The 15,269-nt window shown below is 43.4% G+C and overlaps 2 protein-coding genes across 2 annotated transcripts in view; both read right to left on the bottom strand.

Moving 5' to 3' along the window:
- The window catches only part of FRMD7 (FERM domain containing 7), a 23,075-nt gene extending 17,684 nt beyond the window's left edge, over nt 1-5,391 (bottom strand). Inside the window, exons 1-4 of the mRNA XM_009636597.2 lie at nt 4,962-5,391; nt 4,201-4,275; nt 3,033-3,117; nt 879-2,664 (exon numbers count right to left, since the gene is read on the bottom strand). The gene's annotated coding sequence lies outside the window, so the exon portion shown is untranslated. The remainder of the gene's footprint in view (nt 1-878; nt 2,665-3,032; nt 3,118-4,200; nt 4,276-4,961) is intronic.
- Nucleotides 5,392-6,291: 900 nt separating this feature from the next.
- LOC104124275 (ras-related protein Rap-2c) lies at nt 6,292-15,263 on the bottom strand. Its single transcript, XM_035892152.1, has 3 exons — nt 15,110-15,263; nt 13,228-13,547; nt 6,292-8,320 (listed from the first exon to the last, which is right to left on the bottom strand). Exons 1-2 carry the CDS (start codon nt 15,170-15,172, stop codon nt 13,269-13,271), a joined length of 342 nt encoding a protein of 113 aa, XP_035748045.1. The 5' UTR covers nt 15,173-15,263; the 3' UTR covers nt 6,292-8,320; nt 13,228-13,268.
- Between the last annotated feature and the right edge of the window lie 6 nt (nt 15,264-15,269).

Raw genomic sequence — 15,269 nt, 5'->3', positions numbered from 1 at the left:
CTCTCCTATGAGGACAGGCTGAGAGAGTTGGGGTTGTTCAGCCTGGAGAAGAGAAGGCTGCGGGGAGACCTGATTACAGCCTTTCAATACCTGAAGGGGGCCTATAGGAAAGATGGGGAAAATCTTTTTAGCAGGGCCAGCTGTGACAGGACAAGGGGTAATGGTTTTAAACTAAACCAGGGTAGGTTTAGACTAGATATAAGGAAGAAATTCTTTACAATGAGGGTGGTGAAACACTGGCACAGGTTGCCCAGAGAGGTAGTGGAGGCCCCATCCCTGGAAGCATTCAAGGCCAGGTTGGACGGGGCTCTGAGCAATCTGATCTGGTTAAAGGTGTCCCTGCTCCTGCAGGGGGGTTGGACTAGATGACCTCTAGGGGTCCCTTCCAACCCAAAACATTCTATGATTCTATGTACAAGCTCTTACCAGGCACTGAAGGCAGCAGTTTGCTGTAAGCAAATGCAAACGACGGCACAAGCTATACAAGGCACTCAGCGATAGCCTGACTCGCGTATTATCCGGAACACGTTATCTCATTTTGAATATGCCATTTGCACTCTGCTGTTGGCACAGCTATATAAAAAGCACTCAGCGATGTTTAATTCAAACAGATCACTCCGAAGACATGAGAAAGCAATTTATACAGAAAAAGAAAGGCTTGTAACTGTATCAAGTCAAAGGAGCGCCAATGCCTCCAAAGATTCGGGCATCTCTCAGCACTCAGTCGTTTCGAGCGAGGGAGGTGCATCTCACTCCATCCATGCAGTGGTACAAAGCTCAGGATTGGCATATGCCATCCTTAATTTGTTTCAGGCATGAACTGTTCCTGGTCCGCCTGCACATCCTCACACCACAAGGTAAAGGCAGTGTAAGCTCACCTGTAATCCAGCCATCCCGCAACGAGGTCCCTGGATGCCCAGGCGCTCCGTCCTCGCGAGCGCTGTCGGGAAGTCAAACCAATCCACCGCCTCTCCAAGGCTCTCCGTGAGTCATGTGCAGAACTTTCCTAGGTTGTGCCCCAAGGGAAAAGTCATAGACCTCATGTACCACACCACAGAAAACCAAATGACGGGGGGCAGCGTCTGCTCACACAGCTCTGGCAGCAGAGAGTTACAAGACCAGAAGCAGCAGCAACCCTTCAGAAGGGAATTAAAGGCCAGGATGGTGAAAACTTTCACGGAGCATCATCAAGAAGGATCCCTTTGGCCAAAGGCTTCATCTGAGGAAGATGCCAAATTGAGTCTGCAATGCTGGGTGAAGAGACTGAATCCTAGTGGAAAGGTCCATCCTTTATAAGGAGATATATATGTATAACAAGGAACTATATTGCTTATTTTCATGACAGATGTGGTTTCCCTCTTGGCTCAAGACAACTAACTCTGGTTGAATAAGCCTTGATTACATCTAGGCAAAGAAATGCATGTATTCTCCAGCTGCCTCCAGGCCAATGGATCAGACCCATCTCACCATACAGATCTTGATCCCGATTTTGTTAACACATTTCCCTCCCAGGTAGCCCCTCTTCCCCATCTCCCTTCTTTTCCTTTTATTCTTCCTCAAAAGACCCTTATCACACTTCAGTCCTACCAAGGCCTACCAAATTCCAGGTATATAGCTCAAAGCAGATCTGAAGTTGTGTCAAAGCAGGCAGTGGAGGACGATAGAGCAGCATCCATCTGAAGCTGGGAGCTTGGTACTTTTGTATGGATCAAAGGCAATCCCTGCCTCACGGTCCCTCTCCCAGGGCCTTCTGGCTGATGGCGGTGGCTACAAGACAGACATGTTTCAAAGAACAGGAAACACTCCTACATCATGACTGGCCCAAGGGTTCAGGGGTACATTCATAAAACCTTTCTAAATTACTAATTTTGGCCCCGAGATGAAACAATTTGGATGGCCTGAGATACTGTGCTGACAGCGAACAGGGAAACAGCAGAGAGAGTTAAAAGGAAAGGGACGCAGCTGGACACCAAAGTACTTGTAAGCACAGCCTTACACTGGACAGGCCCTGAAGCCAAAATCTTTCTTCTAACCTATTAAAAAATACAACTGCATTACTGAGATGAGACACAGAGCATTTGGTAAGTCTGTGCGAATTCCCGTAACGTCAATTGGAACCCAATCCCAGGATCAGCGACCTGCTGCGGTCACAGGGGCCCGGGGCTGCACAGGACTTCAGGAGATCACTCGTGACAACCCAGCGTACGGAGGCAGGAACTGCGCACGCCACGCGCTCCTTCCTCCAGCGGTGGTTATGCAGCATCGGTTATCCAGCATCGCCTTTGAAAATTCTCCACCATCTCCACGTAACTGCAGCTTGCTCCTGCGTGTCAGCCACGCTCTGTGAGAAGCTTCCTCTCTTTTCCAGCATAAATCAGCTTTGCTAAAAATTCAGTTTATTTCTTCTTATTCTGCTTATTTCATAGCAGCCATGCTGTTGCTGATTACACGATCATTATTAATTTGCTTTTAAGAAAAAGGGTCTAAGGTCTATTATGGTGGTAGGATGAATCCTGAGCTGATGATTAACCACCCTATCTGCCAGTTCCCAAAGCAATGTCACAAACAGCAAATACATTTTCTGTTTTCTGGGCTGACCAAATAATTTAAATCTAATGTCAAGGCAGATCTTCTAAGGACATAAAACTGGATGAACTAGACAGCCTAGAGGTAGGAAAAAAGAAAAAAAAAATAACTTGAAGAGCCAGAAATTTTGCAGAAAGCTGATTGCCTGTTTGGTTTACTGAGTCAGAGTCATTTATCAATGATACCTTCTAGTAGAAGCATGGAAAGTCTGAACCATTACACTATAGTATCACAGATGTATGATAGATAACGCTTTTCATAAATCTGAGAAATTTGTAAATAAACAATTTTAGATTCTAGCCCACTTAAATACTTTCATGCAAGAAGTCCAATTTCAAAACTATTCTATGGCGCTGGTGCATCTGACTCCAGGCAAGTCCAAGCACCTCCCCATCTTTACCACAGCCTTCCACATAGTGCCCCCAGGAGGGAAGTGCTACAATTACCATTTTTCTTCCGAGGCAAGAACAATTGAGGTCACCCAGTAACCGGCAGCGTCTCGGAGTCTCAAATCCCACGCAAGCCTCATCACTGGAAATATGCTTTGGAGGAAGTAAGTCTTTGTTAGAAAGCTGTCACAGCCCACTCAGACAGAACCAGCACAACACCCGGGAGCACAGACACATCACAAACCAAACATAAAGTGAATATTTTGCAGGTCCTGCAACACGAGAGGCTCTTCCCCATCAATTACTGCAGTTGTTGCAATTATTGCTCCAGACTTTTTGGAGGGACTTGAAGAGAACCTCAGCTTTGAGAGAGGCAAGTCAGTTGATTCCATACTAAATACACTGTTTCCATGGAGAACAACAAATTTCATCCCCTACAATCTTGCAATCGAACGGTATCATTGCCGCCAGCCAAGCTACCGTAAGCTCAATGCTGCCCTCAGCAGAGCCAACGAACTACTACAGGTAGGATTTGACCTTTGAATTGAACAAGGCTGTTGCCGATTTACAGCTCAAAGTCCGTCATCTCCACTCCTCGCAGCTGTACTGACCAGGCAGAGATAAAAATGGCCACTTAAAAGCTGCATTATTTCACTTTCACAGAGTGCAGAGCAGGGGGCCACCTCACCCCTTGACAGAGCTCGCCCGCAGCTACGGTAGCTACACCCGCGTTTTCTCCGGCCGCCCAGGACGAGCCGTGACCCACCCAACAACCGAAGCGCCAACCAGCAAACCAAGCTACCAGCACCGCTGGCTTTTCAGTGGAGAGAACTTGAACTTAAAACAGGTCAACATACACTGTTTGAGAACACATATCTCATTTTAATTAAGACTAGACACTTCCACCTGGTTTCAAACTGTAATTACAGCCAAGCCTACTAGGGCAGATAACAGCGTACTGCTCGACACGAGGTGTGGCCGGCGGTTCACCCTCCACCCACACAGGATGTCTATCTTGCACACTTCCTCCCAGGGCTGTCCCCGCTGCAGGGTTCACGCAGCCGGGGGTTCGCACCCCAGCGCAGCCAGCCAGGCTGCAGGGCCCCGCTCTGCCCTCCTTAGCGATTCACTTATGTGTCACCTTGCTTAGGTGGGAGGTAGGGGGAAGCCCTCTAGCCTGCGCTGCAGGTAGCTCCTGCTCTCCAGACGTGTCAGGGGGACACACCTGTCCTCTGACCACACAGGGGAAGGGGGATGCCAGGGAGCTTCCCACACGACCTGTGCATATTTATAGCAGGAGCTGTTAAACCAAAGGAAAAGCTGCCTGTGAAATCCTATCTATACCCTAGCCCCGAACCAGCTAGCCCAGGTTTAAAGCAATGTGAGACTCTCACACCTATTTTATGAAGGACGCTACTCAACCATTTGCACAGCAGCAGCTGAGCTCACTCTCAGCACTGAGACTTTTGAAAAACAATGGCCTTAAACGTAAATCTTATGTGCTGCCTTAAACCCCCCAGCCCAGACCACACTGCACTGTCACTTTGAAACAAGCCCGTGGTGTGATGTCTCAGGGACTCCCTGGCTGTTCCTGCATTCACTTGGCAGCCCCCAAGGGGGAAGAGGGAGCAGCTTCCTTAGTTACACTGAGTGCCACAAGGAATCGAGAATATTATTGCTCAATTACACTTCTTTTAAACCGCATGAGAAATCAGACTCAGACAGTGATCAAGCCACTCATTACATCTCAAAGCAGACCCATCCCAGTGTGTCAGCTACCACGCTCACTGATGTGAGTCAGAACAGGGCATGCTTCACCCCCCGGCCTCCTGGCCAGGAGGTTAAAGGACATAGGCATTTCCTCCAAGATCACTTAGAAGGGCTGTCTGTCCTTCTTCTCTGCCATTTTCCTCTCCAGATGGAAACTAGCCCTCTGTCTCAGTGAAGGAAGTGTGAGCAGGAAGAAGAAACAGCATAGAAACCTACCTTCAAGATAAGGCTAACGCTGTTTTAGCTGGAGGAAGGGTGGCAAGCACACTAGGCAGTTTCGCCTGTTGACGCATCACTGAGGACTGAAGGTATTACAGTAGCAAGGCTGTTCTACAGTTTAAATCACATTTTACATTAATACATGGCTTTAGTTACAAATGCAACATTAAAGGTCCATACCAAGACTGTAAGTTCTGAGGAAGATGCACTTTTTGTTACAGGGCCCAGATGGCAACCATTGACTGAGCAAACTCAAGGCTTTTACTGAACATTTAAGATCATTGTTATCAAGTTGCCATTTCTCTAGGAAAATCTTCTGCTTCTCCTGAGGCAGAGCTCCAAGAGCGCTTACTTTGCTAGTGTGGTAGAAAGATGCCAGTTCTGGATTACTACGGTAGAGAGCAGCTACAGAGCCACTGTAAGATGATGTCAGGATCTTCACAGACACAAAAGCCTGTATGAAAAATACAAAACATTAAAGACTTGGACAAGGCAAACACAGACGGTTGTTTTGAGCAAAGCTTCATCATACTGGCCTGCGAGGAGAGGCACCAGCGCTGCTTTGCACAGGCTCCCCAGCTCAGAGGGGAGTCCCTGCCTTGCCCAGGGAGAGAACGCACAGCCCTCGCTCCCCCCCTCTCAACTCGCAGCACCTGAGACCCCGAGCTTTACGCCCAGTCTGGGCACAGTTGTACACCCCGTTCCCCAGAGCCAGAAGGAGTCATTCATGACAATTCCACTGCGGTTGCTATGCTTAGAACAACCAGTACCCCAAAATAAAACAAAACGGCAGCTTGTCAGTTCAGCCCACCTCAGAAGAACTTGGAACACAGACTAGACACCCCAGTTTGGTAATACAGGTATCTATTTTATTAAAAAAGTTACAAACAGGTGGACTGTAGGGTTGTCTTACAAAATGACAAGAATGAATTCTACTGGAAAAAACTTTTTACAAAGCATTATAGGTAATTGTTCCATTTTTGCACTTGTTATTCCAGATTTCACCTATCACTGATAAAGATACAGTACATTAGATACATGATGTTAGGTAACATTTTTATTTGTAGAGCCCTACTGCAGTGATTTGAACAACTCCTAAACAGATGCCATAGTAAAGACAATACATATTGCATTTATTATTAGCCTCTTACTCTAATAAGCAACTTCACATGCAATCTATTGAGGAAGCCTAAAATAACTTTTGGTCCCTTTTTCCCCCCAAAGTGTGCTGAAGAAACCATCTCTCGTTTTCCCAGTCCTGTCACTCTAAGCTAGTTCAAGTTTTTTAAACTTTTTTTTTCTTTTTTCTTTTTTTTTTTTTTTTTGCGCTGAGGTCATTGAAAATGAACACTGGTTTGATAACTACCCATAGGAATGAACCACTGATTAATATTAACAAACTTTTTCCCCCTTAGACAAAGGAAAACTAAGATCTTTATGAATTACTTTTATTTCCTATTACTTCCTTACAACCTACAAAAAAGAGCAACAACGACCACTTAAAAAAAAAAATCTACTTTGAATACAAGGTTTGGTTTAATTCTGATATTAAAGTGCAAACCTAAGTATTAGCCTCAGCCTGTTTATAAAGTTTGTACAAACAGGGGAAAAAAAAAAAATTTCAAGTAACCCCACAGGAGAAAAAAAAAAAAAACAACAAAACAATCAGGTGTTTCGATACCCAAGCAGAAAACCTGGTGTCCTCTTCTTTTAAGGATTCAACTTCAACACTGAATGTAGACTCAGAATCTTTATTTCTGCTAACACTGTAAAGTCAGCCTGCATTATTACCAATAAAACACATTAATGTTGAGATACTGTACCGGTGATCTTTTATTGTTTTAAATGCCATCATCCACAATACAATTCGTGAGTTTTAAACTGCTTAACCTCATGTATCCATCACTGCTTTTACTGGAGCTTTTCTCAAAGTTATTTAGCTATTACAGGGAAAGAATGTACATTTCTAGAAGCATGTTCAAATGACTAAAGCTGGGCTCCTAAAAACCTAGAACTTTGGTGCAGTAGGTGAGCTGCAGTTATTAAATTTCTGCAAAAAAAATTACACATTTTAAACCACTGCTAGAAAAAGCTCATGTATGCAACATGTTAATCAAACCGAACAAAAAGATTTCATCTGTTCTTTGTACATTTTCATTCTGCTCTTTATACCTGTGTTATTGTTAAAATTTTCAAGTATTCAGAGAAAATGTTGATCAGGTAAACAATAAGGAAGGCAATGGCTGTTTAAAGCACGCTTGCAGTTAGTATCACTGAAACCTGGTGCTTTTCCCCTTGTTACACCGACTTGTCACTAATATTAAACTTGTTTACTGGGAAAAAAAAACAAACTAAAAAGCAATTTGTGACAGTGCAAGAAAAACTTTAACAAATATTGCTTTAAAATATTATTCAGAAAGACAAATATTAGGAACTATAAAATGTAAAGTGATCTTATTTGCATTAGATTTACATGTGCAGAGGTCTGCTAGATGTCTCTTAACATGCCAGGCAAAGCTGAGCTGACTGACTAGGCGTACAGCCCATTTTGAAGGATACATTATCCCTTTTCAAAGGCATAAAGAAGCTATTTGTAAACAAGCAAGTTTAGAAACTCAGTAGAAGGAAAAGTGTGCTGCCATTTTTCAATGCTACAATTGTCATTTTTGATTAAATGAGTTGAAGAAACCCATGACTGCAAGAAAAGAAACATCAGCTGGAGACTTTACATCCCATTCCAAGCAATCCCTATTGTCAAATCGGACCAGTTACAAACACAATATCACAGCTGCATTTGCCAGGAAAAGGGATACTACATCCATACAACAGAGGTGCCTTCAGTATCTTTTCATGACACTGTCACACGTAAACAAAGAGTCTCAAAGAATGACCAACTACATTGGAGGAGAAAACTTTGCAAACAGAAATAAGCACTGATGCGAGGTAATATACAGAAGTAACCATTTGTTTAAGGCTCAATTTATTCTCCATTAAAACTCTCTTCTTTTAAAAGGCATTGAGTAGGTAATACTGAGTTTAAGTATTTAATAAATACAAGTTCAGAAATTGATTAAAGAAATCAATTAAAATATTAAAAATGAACTCTTGCATATTAGCCATTATATGAACTTAGAAAGCTATAAAAGGACTGATAGATAAAGAACAGATTTTTAAACTTATGGTAAACATGCTAAGCATTCTGATTAAGGTCTGTGGATCCTGGAGGCCACCAACCTTATGCACTTAGATGTATGGCAATGTGCTGTAATAGAGACAGGTTTACCAAGGCTCAGCTCTGCAACCTGGGCTGAAAGTTCTCCAAAGCAGCATCTGTGCAAGTTTCCTCTGAGTTTTATCTGCAATTTAAACAAAATAACTAATGAAAGCCATATTCAATACACATTCAAAGTGAACTCAGCTTCTCCCACAGTGTGGAACAGCCCGTTTTCCATACTGAGCTCCAAAGCACCACTTTACACAGCGGCATTCTTGAAGTTCTCCTCCCCTAATTCTGGTAATAAAAGAGACAAGCAGGTAACAACTTACTGCTGTGAACTTTGTGGGATACTAAATTGCTTCCAAAGAGCAGAAACAGCTAGGAAGTTTAAGTTCTGTACAGATACATACACTAGGCTTTGCATTGGTGGTGAGGAGGCACTACATCACCTAGTTAACATGGAGCAACAGCATTTTGCACAAGTTCTGGGAACGAATAAATGGGCCAACTAATTCAGTTTTGACAGCTGAGTTCTCAGCGTTCAGATCCTCTAAATTACTACTACAAACCCCAAACCCTTAGCATTCATCAGACTTAGCCTCATCAGGGACAGACCTGTATGCTGCTGTTCTTAATCAAGCACACAAACTTAAGTAGTGTGACCAATACATCTTTGTATTTCTGATAACTTGACTGCACTTCACAAGACTCAGCTGCAGAGGTATCCTAAAAGCCTCAGTCAAAGCTCAAAGTCTGTAGAAACCTGTCCTTCATATGCACATGCATGCACTTCATTGAAGATTGATGCTTGGCTTTTCAGGGATTTTGAGGAGTCTTCTCTATTCTTGAAGTCGTTTCTTTACATTTCCTACTGTACTGTTTCTTTTCAGCTGTTGATTTGCTCTTAGTTAACAGTTTGTCACAACAGAGTGCTCTGACACAGTCAGGATTCCCCCTTCTCACCACACAACTGATCACCCCCAACATTCAGGAGCAGTACTGCTGTACTGACAGGAGCAAACAGCCAGGTTTTGCTCGCTTGCTTGTACGCTTTCCAACTAACAGTAACTCTCACACAGTCTGGTGAGCACGTGTCCCCCCCCATGCTGTTGCTGGTCCATGAGTTTTAGATGGGGAGGGTCCCCGTACTGTCAAAATGGCAAACATTTAGCTTTTAATGGGAATGGATTAGACCCGCTTAATAGGTGTTTTATCTTTGCTTAGAGCACAGGAGAGGCAAAGAATTTACAGCGCAGCTCCTCATCCTACAAGAGTTAGATCCATCACAAAACTTCACCCAAATCCAGCATCCAGTGCTGTGGTCAGCAAAAAATTGCTGGGGATAGTAAGAACAGAGAAAGCAAGTAATGGTATTTTCCTCCATGTGTTCTTTCAGTACCCTTGCATTTGCAGGTTGGGGACCTCCCAGTTCAGATTTGTCACCCTAGTCACTACAATTAGAACCATGTAGTACCCCACCTGGCTTCCCCTGCCCACAAAATTTCTATTCACTCTCTAGTCTCTTCTGCAAGAGCAGGCAGGGGAGAAGGGGATGTTAGACAACCTAGTAGGATAAATTTGTCTGTGCTGCATAGCCACATGGACCAGAAGACAGTATACTTTCAGTTTTTACCCCTAGAGCAGAGTACTCTTCCTTTAGCGCTTGCTAATATCAGTTACTTAAGAACGGAGGGCACAGAAATCACTAATCAACCTCAGTCTTTCACCCCAACACTAAGGTGTTCCAAATCCAATTAGTACCTCTACAGAAAACTTCTAATGCACCAGCACGGAAACAGGTGCCCTGTTTTAAAGAAGATTTAAAATACAAAACACTCTCATACTGAAAAATCAAGAAAAATACTAGAGCAAGGAACAGAGAGCAGCTACTGGAAATCACACATCTCTGAATGCACTAATGAAACGACATAAGACCATCGCAGAAGCAGGAAAGGGGGGCAGGGAGGGAACAGGACGCAGGAACAACACACATTTTTAAAAAGAACTATGGGTTCTCCTGATTGTGTAGCTATGTTTCATCCTTCCTTTCACCCAAGGCAGCTGACTGGAACAGTAATTTCAGCAAGTGCTACTCAAAAGTGTCGTGAAAGAACCACACTACATCGGATTTGACAGACAGGTTGAGGTATCACTAACAAGTAGAGGTAAGTGGTACCTGCTAGTTAAAACAGATGCTGAAACAGCCTTAGATTAAAATACAGGTCCATCATATAATCCACGCACCCCCCCCTCCCGCTGGTTTCTCCATCAGTACTTGTAGAGGCACAAACTGTTTCTGTGTACCTCAATTCTGAACTGATCCAGACCTAAGACTCCTCCTGGACACAGACAGGTCACAGAACTTAGAGATGATGAAGATTATGCTAGGATAGAGCTATAGTTCAAACCCACTTCCTACACACCAGTTTTCAGACAGCTGGTTCCACTTCCTCAGTTTCACTTTACCTAGGAGGGGTCACTGCTAAAGCAGATGTTTGAGAAGCAGCAATTGCTCCCTGGATCACAGATAAGCAGAATAATTACAAAGCTGATTACAGCTATCACAATACACCATCAGCAGCTCTCCTACACTAGAGCACATCAGACAGAAATTATCAGGCAGCAAAGGCTTATCATAAAGTTAATGAGATCCTACACCTACTCAAAGAACAAGGATAGAGTGGGAGCCAGGAAGAAGAAATATCTCAAAAGTGTGAGGCTGACATGGAAGATACAGAGCATGACGCCTGTGAAGAGCCTGGACAAGTAATACGAAAAGAGATTCCAGATGCGGTGAGATCTGGACTGAATAGGAAGCTTCTTAGGAAGGAAAGACTGACTTGTTAGGCACAGGTGATGAGACTGCATTGGGCAGAAGCAGCATCCCCTAGAAGCAAGGGAGTATTTTGCTGCTAGAGGCTTGATGTGACACTATGAGCTAGGCAGAATGAAGGAGATGAAATCTGTATTACAAAAGCTTAGGATCCTCCACCTCAAGTGATCACAAAGACATAAGAACACAGATGTTTCTTCTGAAGCAAGAGCATGTTTAGGAAACTCATCAAATCTAGGCATAAGTTATGATTCAAAGGAATAACATAAGGCCCTGCCCCCCACCTCAATTTCACCTTTAATATTAAACTTGGTATGTACTGCTAAATCCAGAAGCAGCCAGGTTACAAAGAAGCCTCCCTTAGAAGTAACCAATTCTGGAAGTATAAATTTCATGGACAAAGGGCCTGATTTTGTCAGAATTGAAGACAGCAACCTGCACTAGAAACCCACGGGACTAGCATAACCTTTGGCATTATACTTCAAATCCTCATACTCTTTATTTGTGAAGTTGCCTTAGAAAGAGCTGAAACATTGCGTTACTATATGTGATTCAAGATATTAACCCTGCAGCACTCCATTAAAAAAAAGCCGTAATTAATTTTATTTACTCCTTCCTATAACCCTATAATGGTCTGCAGGTGTTAGGGATTAGCATCCAAGGTAAGACTTTATTTGTATTTTTCCTCTGCTCCAATACAAGCAGTTTGCCCGCCTTCCAGCAAGCAAATCTTGAACTTACACACACCTCTTAGGTGGTGACAGCAGCCTTTACTTATTTCACAGAACTGGAGATAAAACCATGGTGTATTATCTTTAGTATAATGGTGCTAGGGTCATGAGTATCTAAAATTTTACATTCACAAAGCACTTGATAACAATCTCAAAGACAAGCTTTGAGACTTCACTCTCTGACCTTGCACTTCAGATTAAAGAGGATACATGGTCCAAAGCTTCCAGCAATAACCTGTTTTCCCTCTTGTCACTCAGACACAAAAAGCTCCTTTGACTCAAGCGAGAGTTACTAACTTGGCAGTCGGAGCCTAAGCCTCAATCAGTGCAGCTGTCAAGAGGGACAGTTCTTTCCCCTGATTTTCATGTCCTCCCTCATCCCTGCACTTGCCCTCAGAGATGACAGAGTCGTTTGCCAAAACACGTTCAACAGACAACTGAAGGTCTGATGGACCAGCAGGTTGCGTGCAGAGTATACCAACGATGCAGAAGAGCCCTTTTCAGTAACATGGATTCAAGCTGATGGAGAAACTAGACCTGTAAGGGCTACGAGGGAAAACAAGAGCAGGGGGAGTCCAGAGGCACCTCACACAGGAATGGCAGTGCTGCTGTGTGCAGGGGGGAAGCAGATCCATTTACACAATCAGGTGAAAAAGGTACTGATAGAGACCACCATGTGTGTGAAGGGCCAAGAGTGGAAAGAAATAAAAGTCAAAGCAATACTCGAGATGGGGGAAGCTTTCTAGAGGCCCCTCTGGACACTGCACTCTTGCCACACCTCTTATGAGTCACTGGGAAAGGAAAGAGTCGTGCATTGGGAAGCCATTTTACAGTGTGTTCTCTGCTCTGGAGGTTTTAGACGAACAGCACTTTGCACACATCCTTGACTAGAACATGTGGGCTTCAAGCTACTCCTCACAACTCAGGGTGGTTCTCTTTTAAACTTATTCCACTAATACCAGGCAGAAATGTACTGTAAGTACATTCAGTTTCTGTACCATACAATTTATTAATTTTTTTTTAAAAACAAGCTCAAAGTCTTCTCAGCAAAACTACTGGGAAACTTGGTCACAATAACCCCACTGAACTCCAAGGCAATTCCTGTTACTTGAAAATAATTCAGATACCAGCTACAACCAATAACGAAACCCACTGCAAAACCACAAAATGTTAGTGAGGACAATGTAATGTCAAACACAGCACTGACAGTCAAAAATAGGTGCGGATGAGATCATACACTTTGTCTCATTGTAAAATTACTGCAAGTAAATGCACTGTTCCCTGACTAACCCTACTGAAGTAATGCAAGGAGTCCATTTAACTCAAGTAATCATGTGCAAGCGAATGCACAAGCTTCCATTTATTTCGGAGGAAGGCTACCTCCAGGTTGGACTACTTAATTTCAGACTCCCTGTTACGCTTTATCTGCTTGCTTCAACAGCACGCTTATGCACCTCAATTAGTTATGACTGTTCCACCAACCTGCTCTGTATGGCCATGATTGAGGTTTTTCTTAATTTCTCTCACTGGACGATGCAAGTTGTACAACACTGATCTTGTTTTTCAGGCAGGGAGGCATAGTTCATTTGCCTGACGATCTCCGCAAACAGTTCATCCACCATTGTTTTGCTCTTGGCTGATGTCTCCATGAAGGGACAGCCCCACTCCTGAGCCAGGGCTCTGCCTTCTGCAGATAGGACCTCCCTCTCCGATTCCAGATCCACTTTATTCCCCACTAGGATCAGAGGAACTTTCTCGTATCTCTTCACCCGGACAATCTGGTCCCTCATCGGCTTGATGTCCTGATCAAACAATCCAACCGGTTAGTACATGTAAGTAGTCACATGAAAAATCGCTATATAACCACTACAGAAGCACATTTTAATAACTCTCACATGCAACTGAACATTCAAAATACATCAGAAAGCTTCTTAAATTCACATTCATGCGGATCTAGAACTCGGAGAAAGGTTGCTCCCCACCTTCAATAGAAGTTATTTTTTATTTTATATAAATTCATACACATTTTATAAAATGTGTATGTATCTACAAACAGAAAGCAACTACTGTACTCTAACAGGCTTTCAGTTCAGCTAGAGGAAGATACAGTATAGCTGCTTTGAACGTTGATTTCAGTTTTCTGAAAAAATTGTCTCAAATCTAACGATCTGTAGCATTAGCAGTACCATGCCATTACACAATCATTTAGGAAGCTTGTGTTTAGCATAGAGCTTGAGAAAGCTACTAATTTAAATAAAGTCTTCTCACTTCTGGAATGCTTAGAATAATTAATTGTGAACACATTTAATCACATGTAAGTAAACAAATTAGACACTGTAAAGAGATTTTATTACCTACAGATGCATTTATTCAAGTCTGAGCTTACATCAGGAGTTTACACTTGAAAGTCTGAGTCAGCCTGCTCTGCCCCCTGAGTGTTTTAAGTTACTATCAGTACTACTAAATTCTACAAACTCTTGTGTAGTTCCAAGACAAAGCAAGTTACCGCTGTGTAAAAGAACTGCGGGAGAGCAGTTTACACCTGCAGGCTTCAGAGTAAACACGCTATAGACGTGAATGAATGATTTAATATTAACAGGATGGATTACTAACTGGACATCCATTCCTCGAATAATAGGGACACACTGGTCCCCAAATAAGTGAAAACAAGGGGACAAGCATCCCAATGCCATTGCTGTTGTTTTCCACAGAAAGTATGTCTTCAGCTTGTACTCAGGCTGCCTCGAGGCCTTTGCTAAGATAAAGTTTAGCCTTCAGCTGAAGCAAACATTCTGCTTCAGTGGGGGTGTGCAAGGTTTTGCCAAGCAGCTGGAACACACCCAACTCAGCAACTGAAGCCAACGCAGTAGTTGCAAATCCTGTGCTGCATGCAGCGCTGCGAAATCCACTTACTCCACAGAAATAAAGACTCATTTCTAGAGACAGCTTAGACCAGTTACTGGCTGAGATAATTCTAATTTTTTGAGTTTTAATAGTAGATGTGAAATCCAGACCCACAAATTGTCACATATGGTTTGTCTCTCCTCTCCAGTACACCACCTATGCTGTGAAAGTGTCGAGCTTATGCTGGACAGGAATATATTTGGGGGGAAGGGGTAGAAAATAGCAGCTTACTTAAAAAATCACAACTGTAGAACAATAAGAGTCTCTTCAAGAACAACTGAAGAAACAGGCCTTGTAAGAAGAAGGGTGTGTGTCTGTGTGTGTGTGGAAAAGGGAAGTCTCGATTTTAATATCAAGTGATTTCTTCATAAAAGGGGATTGCCAAAAGATTTCTGCTGGGGAAGTGGGAGCGGGTCATTGTTCTCCAGCTCTGCGTGGGATTTAACACCCTGATAAGTACCTGCAAAGCAAGCAGTTTCCCCTCAGGAAGCGGGGCTGGCAAACGCACTTCCAAGCAGGGCATTTTCACTTTTGCCCCTTCGGAGCTGAACGGCGTGTACCCACACGAGGCGAGCCCTCGAGCTTCCTCCTCGGCTCTGCGCCTTCCCCAAGGCGGGACG

This window comes from Egretta garzetta, unplaced genomic scaffold (assembly GCF_000687185.1).
Source record: "Egretta garzetta isolate BGI_Z169 unplaced genomic scaffold, ASM68718v1 scaffold404, whole genome shotgun sequence".
Taxonomy (NCBI): Eukaryota; Metazoa; Chordata; class Aves; order Pelecaniformes; family Ardeidae; genus Egretta; species Egretta garzetta.
The sequence above is the reverse complement of the archived record's forward strand: the minus strand, read 5'-3'. Positions and strand labels throughout refer to the sequence as shown.

Bases quoted from the DNA above. Each gene is read 5' to 3' on its own strand.
- LOC104124275 (XM_035892152.1), bottom strand. From the start codon at position 15,172: ATGCCCTGCTTGGAAGTGCGTTTGCCAGCCCCGCTTCCTGAGGGGAAA. The intron at 13,548-15,109 runs GTACTTATCAGG...TTGTTTGATCAG, and splicing joins GGAAACTGCTTGCTTTGCAG to GACATCAAGCCGATGAGGGA.